The 18,061-nt window shown below is 48.7% G+C and overlaps 7 protein-coding genes across 7 annotated transcripts; 3 read left to right on the forward strand and 4 right to left on the reverse strand.

Moving 5' to 3' along the window:
* Positions 1-1,831: 1,831 nt before the first annotated feature.
* On the forward strand, positions 1,832-4,484 carry FTJAE_557 (Las1; the record flags this gene model as incomplete). Its single annotated transcript, XM_037352091.1, has 13 exons — positions 1,832-2,190; positions 2,246-2,764; positions 3,080-3,134; positions 3,185-3,227; positions 3,289-3,376; positions 3,430-3,501; positions 3,571-3,587; positions 3,666-3,851; positions 3,915-4,006; positions 4,056-4,190; positions 4,242-4,268; positions 4,318-4,400; positions 4,463-4,484. The coding sequence occupies 13 exons, from the start codon at positions 1,832-1,834 to the stop codon at positions 4,482-4,484; spliced, it is 1,698 nt and encodes a 565-aa protein (XP_037212351.1).
* A 318-nt stretch (positions 4,485-4,802) lies between these two features.
* On the forward strand, positions 4,803-5,867 carry FTJAE_558 (hydroxyacylglutathione hydrolase; the record flags this gene model as incomplete). Its single annotated transcript, XM_037352102.1, has 3 exons — positions 4,803-4,835; positions 5,241-5,434; positions 5,495-5,867. The coding sequence occupies 3 exons, from the start codon at positions 4,803-4,805 to the stop codon at positions 5,865-5,867; spliced, it is 600 nt and encodes a 199-aa protein (XP_037212352.1).
* Positions 5,868-6,457: 590 nt separating this feature from the next.
* On the reverse strand, positions 6,458-7,282 carry FTJAE_559 (translation initiation factor 4e; the record flags this gene model as incomplete). Its single annotated transcript, XM_037352113.1, has 2 exons — positions 6,458-6,771; positions 6,820-7,282. 2 exons carry the CDS (start codon positions 7,280-7,282, stop codon positions 6,458-6,460), a joined length of 777 nt encoding a protein of 258 aa, XP_037212353.1.
* A 1,378-nt stretch (positions 7,283-8,660) lies between these two features.
* On the reverse strand, positions 8,661-10,708 carry FTJAE_560 (kinesin; the record flags this gene model as incomplete). The annotated part of the gene is made up of 2 exons (XM_037352125.1): positions 8,661-10,252; positions 10,315-10,708. 2 exons carry the CDS (start codon positions 10,706-10,708, stop codon positions 8,661-8,663), a joined length of 1,986 nt encoding a protein of 661 aa, XP_037212354.1.
* A 454-nt stretch (positions 10,709-11,162) lies between these two features.
* FTJAE_561 (AT hook protein) lies at positions 11,163-11,747 on the forward strand (the record flags this gene model as incomplete). Its single annotated transcript, XM_037352135.1, has 3 exons — positions 11,163-11,562; positions 11,614-11,657; positions 11,715-11,747. The coding sequence occupies 3 exons, from the start codon at positions 11,163-11,165 to the stop codon at positions 11,745-11,747; spliced, it is 477 nt and encodes a 158-aa protein (XP_037212355.1).
* Positions 11,748-11,992: 245 nt separating this feature from the next.
* FTJAE_562 (aprataxin) lies at positions 11,993-12,730 on the reverse strand (the record flags this gene model as incomplete). Its single annotated transcript, XM_037352146.1, has 1 exon — positions 11,993-12,730. The coding sequence occupies one exon, from the start codon at positions 12,728-12,730 to the stop codon at positions 11,993-11,995; it is 738 nt and encodes a 245-aa protein (XP_037212356.1).
* A 512-nt stretch (positions 12,731-13,242) lies between these two features.
* FTJAE_563 (helicase) lies at positions 13,243-17,351 on the reverse strand (the record flags this gene model as incomplete). The annotated part of the gene is made up of 2 exons (XM_037352157.1): positions 13,243-13,493; positions 13,553-17,351. 2 exons carry the CDS (start codon positions 17,349-17,351, stop codon positions 13,243-13,245), a joined length of 4,050 nt encoding a protein of 1,349 aa, XP_037212357.1.
* Between the last annotated feature and the right edge of the window lie 710 nt (positions 17,352-18,061).

The following is an 18,061-nucleotide window of genomic DNA, read 5'->3' on the forward strand; positions in this document are numbered from 1 at the left end:
TCCCGCTGCATCTCGAAATTTGTAACGGCATACATGAATAATGACATGATTTTTTGTAACACTATGGTGTACACTGGTAGGCAGGAAAAGCCGGCTTTTGCTTCTCTGGGACATGGGAAACTACAAGGTGGTTAGGTCGGTGCACCTGGATCTCAGGATAAGGAACATGGATGCAAGCGTTTGAATTTACTACATATATAGAGTTCGGCTGGCTATGGATACCCCGTGCAAAAGCACAAAACTAAGAGATACAAGTAAGGCTCAGGCAGCCGCCCAATAGTTATCCAACGAAGAAATATATAACCAATATATTGAGAGAGAGAATAAAGCGACTTGACAATGTGTCACGCATTGTGGCTGACAATAGTAACTTGGGCCATGGCCTATCATGCAACAGCAAAATCCATCAGTCACCACAGCATCGTTGGAGATAGCTAAGGTATAGTAGGTAGGTAGGTAGGTAGGTAGGTAGCTTAGGCAAAAAGAGGCGGTATGAATGAGGTGGACCCAAAAAGAGCCGCGTCTCTTGCCAACGTTGATTAGCTGTGCTGAACCCTGTACAGCATGTGGCATATTGAAGGTCCGTGCTTCCGCACTTTGACTCGGCATATTCAATTGGTCAAGTTCCAGATTTGACGCCCCCCTCCCCACTCTGAGCCAGCCCTGCGTGGCATGTGCACGACCCCCTCTTTCCGATTTTCTTTTTTTACGGCATTACGTATTTGCTCAGGGACGGTTGTGGCTGAAGAATAAAAAGTGGCTAGCGCCACCGTAAGATTGATCGGTCTTTGGGGGAAATATACTGGTAAAACCTCTGAGATTAAACGAGGTGCCAGAATAAACTGGTCTAAAGCTCCACAACAAGTATAGTAAACTTACCCAAGTCTTCTTATCACTTGAGATAAAAAGTCCTAGGTATTCTTGCGCCCTATTGATCAGTAACTCAATCTAATTCAGCAACTTCTTAGAACTCTGTGTGGCTCGGAAGCTCCGTAGATAGAACTGGGAGTCATACGAACTCATGCATTCTGGGGAGACATGACTAGCCTACTAAGCTAGCATGCTCCGAATGAGACTTGACCAGGAGCTCTGCTCCACCTCATGACCTGAAAAATTGCTCAACCTGCTTAAGGCGCAGGGAGGCCCTTATTCGAGGTGGGATGGTAATAGTTATAGCCGCTAGATTTATACCGTGCTGATTGATTGGCAAGGCGCTATTATACCCTCTCGCCGAACTTCCATTCTCGACCTCTGCCATCCGAAATCATAATCACATCGTTAAAGAATCTAAAATCTACAGTACCTACCTAGTAGACATAATTTTCAAGACACTATCTGTTTAAATACCCACTACAGGGAAAGCGTTTTTTTCTTAAGTTGATGCGCTTTGATTTGTCTCATTTTACTTAGATGTCTTACCCTGTACCAGCCTCGGACTTTAGTATTATGGTTTACTCGTTGACATTTATCTACGACACTGGGCGCTGAAATACGTAAGTGTTGGGGGGGTAAGAAATTAAAAGAAAATCACGATTATAATTTTGAAACCCCGTGAGATATAATAGGTTACAGAATAAACTCACAGGGCATTAAAACGTGATGCTGTTAGCAAGAATCACACATGCTGTTGAGGCGATAGATACCTATCCATCATTTGTTACAGAAAAATTATCCGAACAAAAATCCTGCAATCAGTGCACGACAAACGAAAAAAACAGAACAGAAATAAATACACGCGCCGCTGTTTCCTCCGGACAGGCGACTACTAACTTGGATGCTGCTAAGTATCAAATACTCCGGAGAAAAATATATTATCATAGAGACCCAAAAAATGGTACAATACGTCTTTACACCATGGCGCGACCGTTACGAGCTCTTGCTCGTTCGCGAGCAGATGTACACAGGCATCGACACCAACGATATAGAGGCCAAGGGGCATTCAAGCCATGCTGAAGGCAGTGTAAACATACAAAACCAACGGATCTTGGACGACCAGGAAACACAAAAGAGGCAGCACAAAGCGGTTGCGCGCGTGTCGATGTGGATGCAGCGAGGAAACTGCCCTCACATGGTCGAGTCAACAGCCCTGTTGATGGCGGCGATGCTAAGTGATAAAGAGGCAGCCGCTGGAGAAAATGCAGCTTCGTCGGCGTACGCAATTAGAGCAGCATATTCAGCAGCCTTTAGCAGGTAAGTTCTGCCAGCCGAGACCCATTGCTGTACGATGGAGCTGATGAAACACAAGGTTCGTTACTGGTCTTCTTGATGGCCATCAGGACAAACAGCGCAAACAGAGTATGTACTCTATTGCAAAGACCATTGGGTTGCCCGCTACATTTGTTGAGCTTCGCCATCAGTCAACGCACGAACAGCTGCCTTCATTAGCAAAGTTGCGCACAGCAGCTAAGAAGGCCTTGCTGTGGATTTGGGAGTATTACTGGAAGCAGCTGGGCGAGGACAATAGCGATGCGTGTCGCAAGACAGTACTACGGTATCTCAGCGAGGGAGATGAATCGAAGCTGGCAGCTCTGTTCCAGGAGTTCGAGCGATGGCCTCCTGAGCGCGTTCTCAAGACAGTTCAAGAGGTCAAGGGCAGTTTGCCAGGCAACCAAGCATTTTTGAAGTGCGCAGAATTGATGCAGAGGCTACGAGAGTCTGAGGAAGATAGGAAGTCGTCAAAATCTGGTACCGCCGATACGACGATGAAAGACACAGAGCCTGACACCGGTGAAGCTGATGAGGAAGATGACTTTGGGTGGTCACAGTTCAAAGGCACATGGAAGCCTAAACCTATTGGCATTGTTTAGAACGAGCGTCCAATCTTTCTATTAGATACCCCTTTTTGACTGGATGTACTTGCATAAATCATCATTCTGCAGAGGCAAAATACCCATGGGTGAATGTTGGAATTGGACCCAGATATATCACGTGCAGTCGCCCGCATCGGCAAACGTCATGATGCTGGAGCCATGATGCCTTGCTTGGATGACAAAGCCTCACGTCTCATTCGATCTTGTTCTGTTACAGCGCATCCGCCTTCAACTGGCCTTGACATTTACAGAGACCTACTTATGTATAGAATCGCTACAAGTCGGCGATTTCTCAGACAGAAAATTGGATTTCTATCTAGTGCTGTGAGTCAATTGTTCAACTCCAAAAAGTGTGCTCAGCTGAGATGATGTAGCTTGTTGCTACCCGCGCCATGCATATTCAGTCAATTCCCATGTGTATGTCATGTGTCCAAAGAATCCCTTTTGAAGTCGAGGACCTTGAAACTGATTTCAATAGGGGAGGGAAGCTCCAACAACTACGCTTACCTGGTAGTTGACGATAAGTCCAAGGACGCCGTCATCGTTGATCCCGCAAACCCTCCCGAGTACATAGTAACCACCCTGAGAATATCTGAGAAGCTGCTGATGTATAGTGCAGGGTTGCGCCTATCCTAAAGGAGGCTATCAAGGCGGGGAAGATCAACTTGACAGCCATTGTCAACACCCACCAGTGAGTATCATTAACTGCCAATTTCTCCCGACCTAGACTGATCTCCTTGCTGTCATTGGGATCATGCAGGAGGCAACAAGAAGCTGGTAAGACCCCCCAGAATGAGGCCCCATGAAAACTTGTTGACATCCACGAGCTTGCTGAGCTGGACAACCCCAAGATAGATATTATTGGCGGCAAAGACTGTGATGGTGTTACGAAGACACCAGGTCACGGCGAGACCTTCAAGCTCGGCGACATCACCTTCAAGGGTGTGCATACACCTTGCCACACTCAGGACAGCATCTGCTTCTTTGTGGAAGACGGAAAGGACAAAGCTGTTTTCACGGGTGATACCCTTTTCATTGGCGGTAAGTTTGAGCAAGCCTCAAATGTGCACAAGGATGTCTTGAGCCTGTGCTGATAATGAACAGGATGTGGAAGATTCTTCGAGGGCAATGCGGAGGAGATGCACGAGGCCCTGAACAAGCGTCTTGCGGCGTTGCCTGATGACACTGTGATTTACGTAAGTTCGAAGCCTACACAAAAGTACGTCGACGCTCATATTATGATAGCCAGGACATGAGTATACCAAGGCCAATGTCAAGTTTGCCGCATCTGTTTCTCAGCGCGATGCTGTACAGAAGCTCCACTCCTTCGCCGAGAACAATAAGGTCACCACTGGCAAATTTACCATCGGAGACGAAAAGGTAGCTGGAATCCACGACTTGTCTCGATACGAAATGGCTGACTTTGCATAGCAACACAACGTCTTTATGAGGGTCGAGGTTCGTCAAAGTTCTTGAACATGTTAGGATACCAAGCTAACCATCACAGGATCCCGAGATTCAGAAGCAGACGGGCGAGACGGAGCCTGTGGCAGTTATGGCCAAGTTACGCGAAATGAAGAACAACTTCAAGTGAGTAAGTAGTAGCACTTCCTCACGATCCTCTATCCCTTCACGGCTGACCAGTTCTAAAGAGAGCCAGAGGCCAAGATATAGATGGCAGATAACAGATTGGCCAGGGCCCAGGAGAAAGGAAGCATTGGGTGAAGATGAGTTGCATAGGGCGAGCGAGTATTCTGAGTGTAATTGACTTTATTGAAAACCAAGTACTACAAATTGTGTGTCTCCATGGATCGCTAGGTGCCTGTCTTCAAAGACATGGCATCGCTTGCTACCCGCTGGAACCAGGTCGGTTTGAAGTTGTCCGACGAGGCTTATTTGAATTTTGCTTCACTGTCCACACTTGCTCGCTGTAGTGATTTCAAAGCGGCAAGCTCTAGCATTTTTAGAAGCGAATATTGAGGGAACATCACGATGTCGAGAAGAGCTGTCGGCGTCGAGATCCGAGTATGTATGGTAGCGGTGTAGCAGGCACAAGTAAACAAACCGTAGAGTACTTCGCGGTGATTATTCTCCAAGAGAGCGCGAGTGCATTGTGAAACCGGTCCAGAAAGACTGTGGAAATGTTGAGATAGATTGTTAAAGGGAAAAGGTTTGGGTCTGTAAGGAAAATTTTATTAAAACTCACGGGGAGAAGGGCCCGTACAGTCTGAATAGAGACTCAAGACGGTGCTGGTGCACTGTTCGTCGCGGGCGCCAAATCCACTACCTATCGTCACCACAAAGCACCTATCGTGACATCGATCATCGCGACTACGTATAAGTGCTTGTTGTCCCTTCTTCGCAAGCGCAAATGGTAATGCATAATCTGACCTTATATCAGTCAAGACAAGGCCTAACAGAATCCTTTAGCCTCCAAAGCGCAAGGCTCCCGCGACCAGCGCAACCGCCGCACCCAAGACGCGACAATCCAAACTTGCAAAGGAGCATAATGTGACTGCGCAAGAAGAGGGCGAGATCCGCGAGGCGTTCAGTCTCTTTGCAGAGCCAATGGACGGTGAGAAGCATGGAGTCTTGCCTATTGACGATGTTAAGTCTGCACTCATGTAAGTAACCCATGTGAGGACGCCTTTGCGTCCTTGGCTGACATATGCTTGCTTAATTAGAGCCCTCGGTGTTCCACCCTCTTCTCACGCAGAGCTCAAAGAATTTATATCAATCCTGGATCCAGAAAACGACGGATACGCGACATTTGAACCTTTCTTCGCAATCTGCGCCCTCAAATTCCATACAAGAGAGCACGACTCGGACGCCCATCGTGCAGAAGTCGAGGAAGCTTTTCGACTATTCACAAATGGTCAGGATGGACCCATTACCCTTGCACACCTGCGGCGTGTTGCTGCTGTGCTCAAAGAGGATGTCGATGAGGAACTACTCAAGGATATGATTCTCGAGGCGAACGGCGGCGTAGGTGTTGCTAGGGGAGTGGGCGTTGAGGAATTTGATGGAGTCATGAAGAGTGCTGGTGTCTGGAGGTGATTCTCCAGCTTCCAGGAGGAGCCACCATGTTACGATCTACGAACAAACGAAACTTGCCTTGTACGACTTGGGGGAGTTAATACCATGAGATGAAGCGGAATCGATCCAAGAGTTGCAATGCTGCATTGAAAGAGAGGTAAGAATCTCAACATGAGGGATGAGACGCTGACTGCTAATCACCCATTTTCGCTTGCAGACCAAGGTCCATGATAATTATTATAGTATAGTGCGCATCACTGAGTCGAGGCTTGTTTGGAGGGACCTTGATGAGTTCATAAACGGAGGCATCAGACATTCAGTGTCTATATCAGCAGTTGAGGGGCAGCTCTACGCAATCACTGTTTCCAAATCTAATTACACAATCTTAAAAGCGCTAGGTTCTTCAGGATCAACGGTCCTGGCCAATACATATGTATAATCACATCTAATTCTGAAACGCCTTATCAGATGCATGCATGCCCCATAGGTGACAGCGACGGGACGGGATAGGATACGTGAGCTAACAAGCACGCACTATGTCAACCCAACTACCTGAAATGAACCTGAACTATATAGCAGCGCAAAACCAAACATCGTAACTTTCGTGAAAATCATTGCGGAGACTCGACCGTCACCGATGGCTTGGCGTCACCACCCTTGGCCGCAGCGGCAGCGAGCTTCTCCTCTTCCTGTCGGCGGGAGTCGAGTACGACCTTGAGCTCCGGGGGAGGGTTGAAGCCAGCGTGGTCTGAGTGGCGTTTATAGTAGTATGCGTCAGGCTTGGGTTGCATCTCGGGAGGGAGCTCCTCCATGATGCACTTGACGATGTTGTCGATCGAGTTCTTCTTGGAGGCGTCGCGGTGCCATACGGTGATGAGGTGGGAGTTGAAGCGGACGGAGAGACCAACACCGCAAAGCTGGTCGTCTAAATAGAAGTTAGCACAAGTGCGTCCATTGTGGTCAGAGTTCGTACCGTCGTCAAGAACACTCTGGAGTTTCTCGCCAATAGCGAGGAGCTGAACACGAGTCCACACATCGGGTCCTATGCTCTTAGGGAAGCGGAATGTCCAACTTCCACCCAGAATATTGCGTCGGTCCTCCCAGACAGGGCGGAAGCCTGACTTGAAAAGATACAAAGACTCTCGAACACCAATATTTCCGACAGGAGTATTGTTGGCATAGCGCCAAAAGTCCTGCACCGACTCGATCTGGGTACCGAGCTGCTCCAGCCCAGAGTGATACTGATCACCGCTTTCCCCTTCCTTGGCCTGTCGGTCGAAGTAGACGTTCCAATAATGCTGAGTGGGCAGTGCTCGCATCGTCTTTAGGAAGTTTCGCTTGGCATCGTCGCGCTGTTCGGCGGGAGAGCTGGGATCGCTCTCCTGAGATTGCGACTCTGCGATGCCGCGCGTGAAGAGAGGAAGACGGGAAGACATGTTGGTAAGATGCGAGACGAAGAAGGAGGGAAAACGAATGTAAGAATGCTGAGTAGTTATGGAGGTGATGAAAGCCAAAGGTCGGAGATGAGCACGGAGACTGGAGTTGAAACTACAGAGGTAACCCTGTCACGTAGGTAAGGTATGGAGGTAGCTTAGCTGGTGAGGGGCACGTCAGACAGAAAGAGGAATAGACAACTTGGTACAGGTAAACTATTAACAGCCCCTATTTCGTCGTTTAGTTCTTAGCAACAAGCGAATAATGGCAGGCATATAAGGAGAAGGCCAGTGTGTAGTAGTCAGAAAAGGGGACGCAGATAATTACGTACTGTCTAACGATCAGGTCTAGTGCTTTGTTGCTACTATAGATGCCCAAAATGCCGAGCTATGGTGGGGATATTGGATGCCTACCTAGTACCTACCTACCTTAGTAGTATGGATGGAGGAATATAGTACTAGAGTATGTAGGTCGGTGTGCCTAGAGGTGTCCAGACTTTTATAAGACTCTGAATAACCTAGGGGTGAAGACAAACTACTATGTAGTGAAATAGTCTACTAGTATGACTCTAAGCATGCATATTGGTGTTTTTTTATCCAAGGCAAATGCCAAGTCTTCTGCCATAGCAGAGATACATAAGGTAGCTGATATCCATGGCATGATACGACATGACTGCGGGGTCTTTGAGGCGGCGAATGAGCTACTACAGGCTTCGCAATCCCCATTGATTGGTGACGAAACATCGTCAGTTGCTCATCTATTGACCTCTGTTACTGCGTTCAAGGCATGTTCTATTTTCTCAGCTGACATTCCGACGAATCATGGGGACAGTTTCAGATATCCCTGGTCCGACTGAAACTGAAGTTGACGAACCGGCTCAGCCAATCAGGTCAAACACATTACTTAGTGAAACTACCTGTTTGACAATGATCATATCGACAGTTCATCCTGTAACGTTAACCGACGGATCCCAAGAGTGCTTGTCAAAACACAATTCGGGGGATTTATAGGAGATAGAATTACTTATATGTGTATAAGGTAACGAGCTTTTTAGTGCACAAGAAACCCGCCGCTAATCATCATATTTATGTAAGTAGTTGCCCAACGCTGATGTTATCATCAAGGTACTCAATGCGTACACACAAACAAAGCTTTATGGTCCATTTTATCATACCATTGACTCTGATGGACTCGTGTGTGGTAAAATTCTTCATATTTAAATCATTTGTAGTAACGTAAAGTAACGTAGCCTATTGTCCAGCAAACTCAAAGAGACATCCAGTGAATCTAATCCGACCCGGTCATTCAAACAACGCTTCCAAAACACCATGCTCCTGTCATGCTAGTAAATCTTCCTTCAATCGCCGTTGGCCGTTCGTTTCAGAGGTTTTCCTTTGCGCCCAGTGGCATTCTCGCGCTGTTCTCATTCTTAAACCTGGTCAAGTCCCCTTGCATCAACTTCCTCAAGTTACCCATATCCTGGAGGTATTGCTGCATTTCTTCTTGCAACTCATCTTCGCCATATGCTGTGCTCTCCGAATCATACTGATCGTCATCGTACTCACTATATTCGGAGGCATTCTCCTTGTCCTGCTCGTCGACTTCTCGCTCTGGCTTTACGGCGACAGGAGGAATAGGGTTCTTGAGGCTTTCGATGGCGAGCTTGAGGTGCAGTTTCAAGGCCTCATTCTCCGTCTGAAGCTTCTTGATCTTGCTCTCAGCTACCATGCTGCGCTCCTCCATCATGCGCTGCATAGAGTTGACATGAGTCTGGTACTCCTCCAGTTTGTCCTCGGCTTCCTTGGCGTTCTTCTCACGCTGTCTCGAGTCTGATACGGAAAGCTGCAGAATGCGAATTTCCTCCGCCATGGCAGCAATCTGCGCGTCTCGCTCGGCTGTTGATATGTGATCCTGGTTGACAACAGCCCTGGTCCGGATTCGTTTGGCTTGGTCGGCATATCGCAGCGTGGAAAGGGTTTCATCGTAGTCTGAGGGTGCGATGCAGGCAATCATGGCCGTCTTGCTGTTTCCGCCTAGTGAGTCTTTGAGAAGCCAGGTGAGGATTGAGTCTCGGTATGGGACAACCTCTTTTCGCTTTCCACCCCTTCCGGCCTTGGGGTCTGCTAGAGCGGCAATTACACGTCCCAGCGTGGTCAGTGATTTGTTGATGTTGCTACCTTCGCGTAATCGCGCACCAGTAGCCTCGGTGGCCTTCGCCCTCTCGCTACCGGCCAGATCCACCAGTCGAATGCGGGAGCTTCGCTCTGTCGTCTCGTCGGTTTCCATATCGTGGTGAATTTGTTTCAGCATGATTGTGAAAACGGCGTGACTTCGACTACTTGTATCGTTCATCTTTGTGCTCGCTACCGTACGAGATGTATCGCCCAATTTCATGTAGCGTAGAATCTCATTGATGTTTCGCACGGGCACCTCGGTAAGATCCTTGACGTATGGGCCCTCGGTGGGAGATTCGCGAATCTTGAGATAATTGGGCGCCTTGTGCGTTTGAGGAGGAACGAGGAGGTCACGGACGTGCTCATTGTAGACTTCAAAGTACGAGACGCGAACATTATAGGCGACATTTGAGTTCTCGCAGTGAGCGGCGTCGATACGCTCAAAGAGATCCTCGCAAGTCCGAGGAATCAGGCCAGGCTGGTCTGGGGTGCCCATCATGGTGTAACTCTTTCCAGATCCAGTCTGTCCGTAGGCAAAGATACACGTGTGGTAGCCTTCGAAGTTGTGATCGAGAAAGTCCTCGCCAAGGCTGTTGTAAACATCTTCCTGAGTGGCGTAGTGCTTGTCGTTAGTGTCATGACTCCAGAAGGAGTTATCGAAAGTGAATTTCTTCTCCTCGATGACCTTCTTGGCCTTTAGCTTTGCAGCCTCTGGATCAGGGTCATCGGGTGCGGAGAGTGTTGTGAGTTGAGTGATGGGGTCCATTTGGATCAGACATTTTGCCTGGCGTTCAAGTTCTGTAGACTAGTCAGATACAGAGGTTCTACGAAAAGGAGACCGGGTGCCTAAGTGTATTCACCTCTCTTGAGAAACGCTCTCACTCGGACTACGACCTTGACATTTCCTCCCCCTTCCATTCTGGCGGGCATGGATAAAGCCGCATCTCGAGATCTCAGCGATGGCGTTGAGGCCGAAGAGTGAACCCTGCCCTCATAAAAGGACGCCGAGGGCGATGAGGGAGAAGGCATCAATCTCGAGTCCAGAGCCATCGTCATAAGGATGCTGTTGGCGTTGTCGATGCTGTCGTGAAGTCGATGTCGAAGAATAACCCACATCTCACCGTCTTCCCTTGTAGGTATTTTTTGTTTACCAGCGTCATTCACGTTGCTAGGGGCAGTTGCAGGGGGCCCTTGTATGCGTAGTACAGGTTTTGACTGGTTTAACAGAAGGGAGCTTGGGCCAAGCGGCCCCATCGAGACTCGGAAGCTCTAGTCTGAATCAGGTCTAGACTCTGGTCAGTCTCTGAAAGAAATATCACTCTTTTTGTCTACTGTTCTGTACTCGAGTTATTCTGTCACACGCAATAGCCCAAATTCTTTGTCGCGGGGACCAAGTGACGCGAATTAAACTCCAGCCACCCTTGATCAATTTTACTGCTAATTAGGGCGCTGCACCTTAGCTGAGCTTAGCTTCCAGTGCCTACCTAAATAGGTACCTAGGTTCAGATACCTTTGCAGACGAAACGCGACATCCAACGTTCGCCTTCCCTCTCTTCTTCTACCTCCCACAACAATCTTTTGTCGCGTTTTCAACTACAACGATCAAGCCGAAGAAACTAGTATCGGACTTTGCTGCGCGATTTTTCGGGAAATTTTATCACGTTTTTCACCAACTCAATTTCTCTCGCTATTTTCTCTCTGCCGCACCATGGCGCGTACCAAGGAAGATGTCGCGTCCAAGGGCGATGCCTCGCCTCGCATCCCCAAATCCTCCGCCGGAGTGACCAAGAATTCCGCTGAAGCTCCCGTCAAGCGCGGCCGTGGACGGCCTCCCAAGGGTGCTGCTCCCATGCCCAAGAAGGTCTATGTTCCAACAGGACGCCCCCGCGGCCGACCCCCAGGTACTGGCAAGAAGGCCGCCGCTGGACCCAAGAAGGTCGCTGCAGTAAATGATGATGGTACGCCAAAGCAGGGACGTGGTCGACCTCCTCGAGCTGCTCGCGGCACAGAGTCTGCTGCTACAACGCCCAAGGATGGCAAGAAGCGTGGCAGAAAGCCAAAGGCTGCTGATGTATCAGAGGATGAGGAGACCAAGCACGATGAACCTGGTAAGGAATTTCTACGAAGCTCCAAGTTGATTATGTGCTAATATCTTCCAGCCGACGAGGATGATGCCGCCAATGAGTCGCCCGCTAAGGACGAGGTAGAGTTCCATTCTCCTACCCTTCGACCTAGAACATTATTTACTGACATGTTCCAGGCAAATGACGAGGATGGCGAAGACTCCGAGTAGGATTTCCATTATGACCAACATAGAAATCCTAACATGAATAATCGGCGGAGGCGGAATTTTCCTACTTTCATTATAGGGTCTGGGTTTGGTTGATTTGCTTTAGGGTGCTTGGGAACACGAGGGGTGAAGGTCAGGAAGAATTCATGGAACTGTTATACTGGGATTGTGCTCTTCAGGAGTTGTACAAATATCATGCTAATTTACAGACGGGTAAAGCAGGCCCTTTTATCCCAACCTTCTCTTATCTAAAGTTTCTTCCATGTCTCATACTCCTCTTCAAGATGTCGTTTTAGCTTTTGGAACTGGTTCCCAAAGTTGAGCCCACATCTCCAGCACTTCATATCCCAGCGCAAATATGCCTCCTCCTTTGTGTTCCTGCGCGGATCATCAGCTGCAAGCGGAAAGTCGTCCAGATCAACCAGAAACGGCGTATTGAACGAATTGTAGTGCTTGCGATGTCTCAAGGCTTCAGAGATCATATCCCTTGAGAAAACGTGTACGTGAAGGTGTCTCATGCTTGGTACCGCATGCACGCCGGCCTTGACTTCTGCAGCCCAGTCCCGGCCCTCCGGGAGTTGACCACCCTGGTCCGGCTCGGCATCTCCATCGAGTACGGCTTGTCGATGAGCATCACTCTCGCTGTGCGTGCCAAGACGACGTTGGAGTTCCTTTGCGACCAGAACCTTGAGGCGCCGAGTCTCCGTCCGCACCTTGGCAAGGACCTCTGGGTCATCTAGGGCATCAAATGGATGGAGAAGATTGTACTGTGACGACCGAGGGAGAAGAAGAGTGTGTATTGTGGCCTTTGGATAACGGTCGTTTATAGCGACAAAGTCCTCGTTGTGATAGATGACGCGCGAAGATGGGTATGAGGCTGGATCTTCAAGATATGCACCCAAACCCATGCGGTCTTTGAACGGGTTCCCACTACGCGATGGCCGAGCTGTATTTGTCTCCGGTGGTGTTTTCCTCTTTGGAGCCATGAGTTCTGCGACTGCCATATGTAAGAATGGGTGCTTCGAGTGAGTTGAGTGTGTGACTTGCATGCATTGCGGGTCGATTTCTTTGTAGGCTCTTCACTACGGATCTCTTCCTTGGTAATGGCCTCCTCTGGCTCTGAATCTTGATGAGACATGTCTTTAGGTGCGAATATTGGAAACGCTTGTAGGATGCCACTTGTTGGCGTTGGCGTTGGCGTTACTGTTAGTGTTCTATACTGTGCTGGGAGCGTGCAGTATCTAGAGCATTCATGATAGAGAGTGCCCCGCGGTGGAGTCACCTTTTCGTAAGGTACACAAGTCTCTGATACGCAGGCATGAACAGATAGGTATCTACCTATTTTGAGTTGTGTGTTGCGAAAGAGTACATCGAAATTCAGCATTTGATTGTAAATAACTAGGTATTCAAGTTTCTAACTATTGAGTCATGCTCGAGATCTTCATATTCAAATCTAATGTACCTCTATCTGCATTTATAATGACCTTGGACTTTTTACTCAAGCATCCATACCATCGAGCTCAATCATCTTCCTAACCAATATGATGACCTCGTCGTCCTTAACATTCATCTCTGGGCTCTCAACCTTCTTTGCGATCAACTCATCAACCATTCCTCTGAGTCTAGCCAGTAAAACACCGATACGCGCCCATCCTCGAAGTCTGAGCCAGCCGTCAACAAGTAGACCTCGACCAAGAGTGTCGAGTTCGATAGGTCCCGAGAATAGTAGGAGTGTGTATGCATTGAAGGCTGTTAGATATGTTAGCGAAACCGAACAAGACTTGCAACATGAGAGGTGATATACGTACGTGTCAGGTCCCGAATGAAGATCTTGCTGGTTGAGATCAGACTGAAATAAGCCATATACGCAGCATTTCCCGAGAAACCCTGGCTTCCGAATAACGTACTGCTGGGGTGAACAAACACGCGTCCGTTTTCTTGGTTAAAGTACTTGATCGACCTGGCCTCGGGGTCTAACTCCACGGCACCAGACATTGAACTTGCAAACTTCTTGTCGGGGTACTGGATGCGAGCGATCTGTGGCGTGAAAGCCGCAGCAACCAGCGCTCTCAGGAGCTGGGATCCATCAGAGCTAGCACCATGTGCATGAGCCTCGATTGTCGCTTCTGAGGGTGCCACGATACCAATCTCTCCCAGGGCTGTATAGTACTGTGCCCGAGTATTGGAGATGTCTGACAAGGTCTGGAAATTGAGAAAGTTCTCTTCACACCAAGATCGTATCTGACGATGGGGTATGTGGTCCTGCATCATGAAATCCCACTCCTGGAAGGCCTGAAGATCAGTCAAGAGATCCCCATCACCTCTGTAGAAGCTCATACGAGCCTCCTTCGCTTCATATCTCTTCTCCTGTGGAGAAACAAAGGGACTTCTTGTGCTCAGAATCGCTGCAATGGTTACGCAATCATCTAGACAACCAAAGATGGCACCAAACACCATCAGCTTGCCGCACCGAAGGTCAGCGGGGAGCATGGCAAGCTGCTGACCCATGGCTGTAAGCTCATCACCATCGAGTGCTCCCATGCGTCGCAGGAGCTTCATAGCTCCATCGATAGCAGTCGCGTCAGGAGGTGTTGGAGACCTGCCTAGGAACCCGGCAACATCCTTCATTCCCATAGCACGGACTGAGAGACACAGTTGTTCCAGTGGAACACGGCGAATCTCTGGTTCAGGTCGTTCGGGCATTTGCTGTTCGAGGTTTTGCGTAAAGAGTTTGTAGCATCTGCCCTCTTGTACTCGGCCAGCTCGACCACGTCGTTGCTTACAGGCGGCGCGTGATGCCCACGTTTCCTCGAGCTTGCGCATGTTGTTTTGCACATCGAAGCTGGTCTCCTTTACCTTTCCGCTGTCAATTACCACAACAATGTCGTCTATTGTGATTGAAGTCTCTGCGACATTAGTTGCGACCACGACCTTTCGCTTTCCTGGAGGAGCACCAGAGAACAGTCTTTTCTGCTCGCGTGTCTCAAGCGAAGCATGAAGGGGCAAAACATGAAGCGAATTGATAGCTTTCAGTGCGCGACAAGCTTGGTTGATCTCACCAACTCCAGGGAGGAAAATCAGAATGCCACCAGGTTTCTTTTCGTAGGATAGCTCGAAATCAATGGCCTTGACCGTCTCAACCAGCAGGTTGTAATTTATGCGATGACCCAATTTTTGGATGACTTTGCCCAGAGCCTCTCCGCTGATGAACTCTGTATCAGAGCTTTCGACTCCGTATGCTGTCATACGGATCACATCGTCCAGATAGTACTCGTCTACAGGGAATGTCCGGCCTGCAATTTCGACTGTGCCCACGCTAAGTCCCTCTGAGGCAAAATAATTCTCAAAAGTTGCGGCATCAAGTGTCGCGGACATCAGAATCAGCTTGAGCATATCCTTCTTGGCCTTCATGACATCGCGGATAAGGTTGAGTAGGAAGTCAGTATCGAGACTGCGCTCGTGTACTTCATCGATCACAACGTGGCTGACATCCGCCAAAGACGCCACGACATCTTCAACTCGGCCCCCTGAGGTTTGCAATCGCCTGAGTAAAACACCCGTCGTCACAAATGTTATCCTTGTATCTTTCGATCTCCGGGATTCACCTCGAATAGCATATCCCACCTCTTCGCCCACACGTGTACATCTTTCTTCTGCTACACGATCGGCAAGGCCAAGAGCTGAGATTCGTCGCGGCTGGGTGACAATCATGTTTGCACAACCACCAAGACCTTGGGCATACAGATCATCCAGGATAAATTGCATAGACTGTGTTGATTTACCCGATCCTGTTTCTCCGCTGATGATAGTGACATGGTTGCTTCTGACGGTGCCGATTATGGCTTCTCGCATCTGCCAGGCAGGGAGACCCTGACGCTTGGATACCATGTTCTTCAAAGATGATGACTCTTGTCGTTGAAGCCATTGCTCCCGGCTTTTCTCATCCTTGATCCATTTGATCATTTTTGGGGCGCGTGGACTTCGCTTGTTTTGTGCGATAGCCGCCACAGGTTTGTACTCGGCTGCGGCTGAGGAGACGGCCGAAATATCCACCAGCTTTCCAGGCTCCTCAATGATGCCGTTGATGTTCTGCTGGACCCAGTCCATTGCCAGGTAGATCTTCATTGGCTCATCACGCAAAGACTCATCGATATACTCGAGAGCTTTTCGAATGATGCTAAGCTTGATATAAGAAGGAATGTTGGCCACAATCGATAGAATCAAGTTGGCAGGATAGGTAGCTGGACGTCGAACCTGAAAAGAGGCATCGACGGTCTGTTGCCCATTTTTGACAGAATCGAGCTTGATGCGAATGACTTTATCGCCTTCACGTTCGAAACCCTCCCCATAGATTGCTTCAAGACTCCCAAGTTCTTCTTCCCACTGTTCTTCGGGTGAGCCTAAATCTAAGAAGTCAGCATCGGCGGAATCCTGAGATTCTCGAGGGAAGAGCAAATTTTGTAAAGTCTCCGCGGCTTTGTCCTCATCAACCCCTTGCTCATCCAGCACCCTTGTGGCCAGCTCAAGTGAGTAACCTGCTTGAGCTAGTCGTTTGATGATGCCCTCTCGTCTCAGATTCGTAGCTCCGACCGACACTCCAGCCGCATAGCTCTCTGGCAAGGCCCAACGAGGAAGATCATCCTCGGGGACGTGAATGAGAAGCCACTCGAGCGTCTCTTCTCGATCTTTGCAATATTCGACTGCCTCTTCAACATGGCTTTTACGGAAGCTGAGCTTGCTGAGTTCGGAAATGATAGCGTCTTTTTGAGGTTTCGACATCTGGACACCATTTGGATTCCACTTGACGCCGCTTCGTAGCAACGTCTCTAACTGTGCTCTTGTCTTCTTCCCCATCTCAACCTTGGGCGCATTACTCCACCCCTTCATGATGCTGGATGACCGACTGTCTCCTTTACCTGCATTACTCATAAGGACCAGTCCAGAAGCACCAGGCATGGCAGCGGCCTTAGCCTTGGCGGCCTCAATTTCTTTCCTCTTCTTTTCTGCGGCAGCCTTTGCCTCTTGACGCTCTTGAAGTGCTTTAAACGGGTCCGGTTCATACATCCAGGCCTTGCCTTCTTTCACATCTTGGGTCTTCAGGGCCTGGAAGTCTTTCCATAATGACTTGTGCTCTGGTGGGAGAACCGTGTGTTTGTTCTGCATGCTACACACTCTGAAGAGGGCATATGTTGCTGCGGCATGCTTGGCCTCTATTGCCGTAGGACGCATGATCAGATGCTTATGAGTTGCTGGAATTTTGAAGGGTTCTAGTTTGGTGATCTGCTGGGTTTTAGGATCCTTGGCGCTCATAGTAACCCATACAGAGAAACCATCAGGAGTCTTCTTGGTATCATAATCGGGCCTTTCCCATTTCTGTTTCTGACAGTACTCGCTAAGCAGGTTTACTGGTAGCTTCCCTGTCCATGAAGAGCCGCCAATGAGTTGCTTGACCGTAGGTTTTGGGGGGCCTGAAGGAGCTGCTTCAGGAGTAGACGTGCCACCTTTTTGGCCTTTTTTTCCTTTTCCTTGGTCCTTAGACGGCGCAGATGGCATGGGGTCAGAGAGGTCTATACCGCCGCTGGACTTTCCTTTGCCCTTTTTGACCATTTTGAAAGGATGTGGTTTGTCGGTCGTGTTGTTGTAGAATTGATATGGGAAATGCTGGGTTGGTGATCGATTACTTAGTGGAGCTCACTCGATACACAGTAATAATTGTCAGCCGCGGGATGTTCTCTGATTATGAGAAGGCGATGTGACAAAGATGGCTTGAAATATACTGCCAAGTGTCAGTACTCATGTCTCATCACAGCTACCCTCTCTTCTTTAGAAACTGTTCGCAAGAGCTGCAACATCGAAAGAAAGAGATTGGTAGCAGCATGGCCTGGTAAAAGCGCCTGGGGACGGGAAATATATCTTGTTTCACACTGTGAGTCATGTGCAATAGTGCTAGTAAATTACAGTACGTGTTCTGTTATATGTACGGCCCTCGTGGCCCCGCTATTTACGCTCAAACCCTTTCAAGGGAAGACTCTGGTTATACCTAATGTATACCTAACTGTAGGAAGCTTAACGAAAAATACTTGGAGTATATTCAAACGCGAATAGTTTATCTTCTCTTCTCTTCTCATTCAAGTGCGAGTAAATAAGTCGTCTTCATTCGACACCAATTTACAGTCAGAAAATCATTACATGTCATGCCCGGTAATCATGAATGAGGGGCAAACACCCATCGTATTCTTTTGGATTAACTACGGTCTCTGGCTACCACTGAACCAGATTCACCACCACTTGGCAGCGAATTTCGTAATTTCGAGCTT

This window comes from Fusarium tjaetaba (assembly GCF_013396195.1).
Source record: "Fusarium tjaetaba strain NRRL 66243 chromosome Unknown NRRL66243_c0000014, whole genome shotgun sequence".
Lineage (NCBI taxonomy): Eukaryota > Fungi > Ascomycota > Sordariomycetes > Hypocreales > Nectriaceae > Fusarium > Fusarium tjaetaba.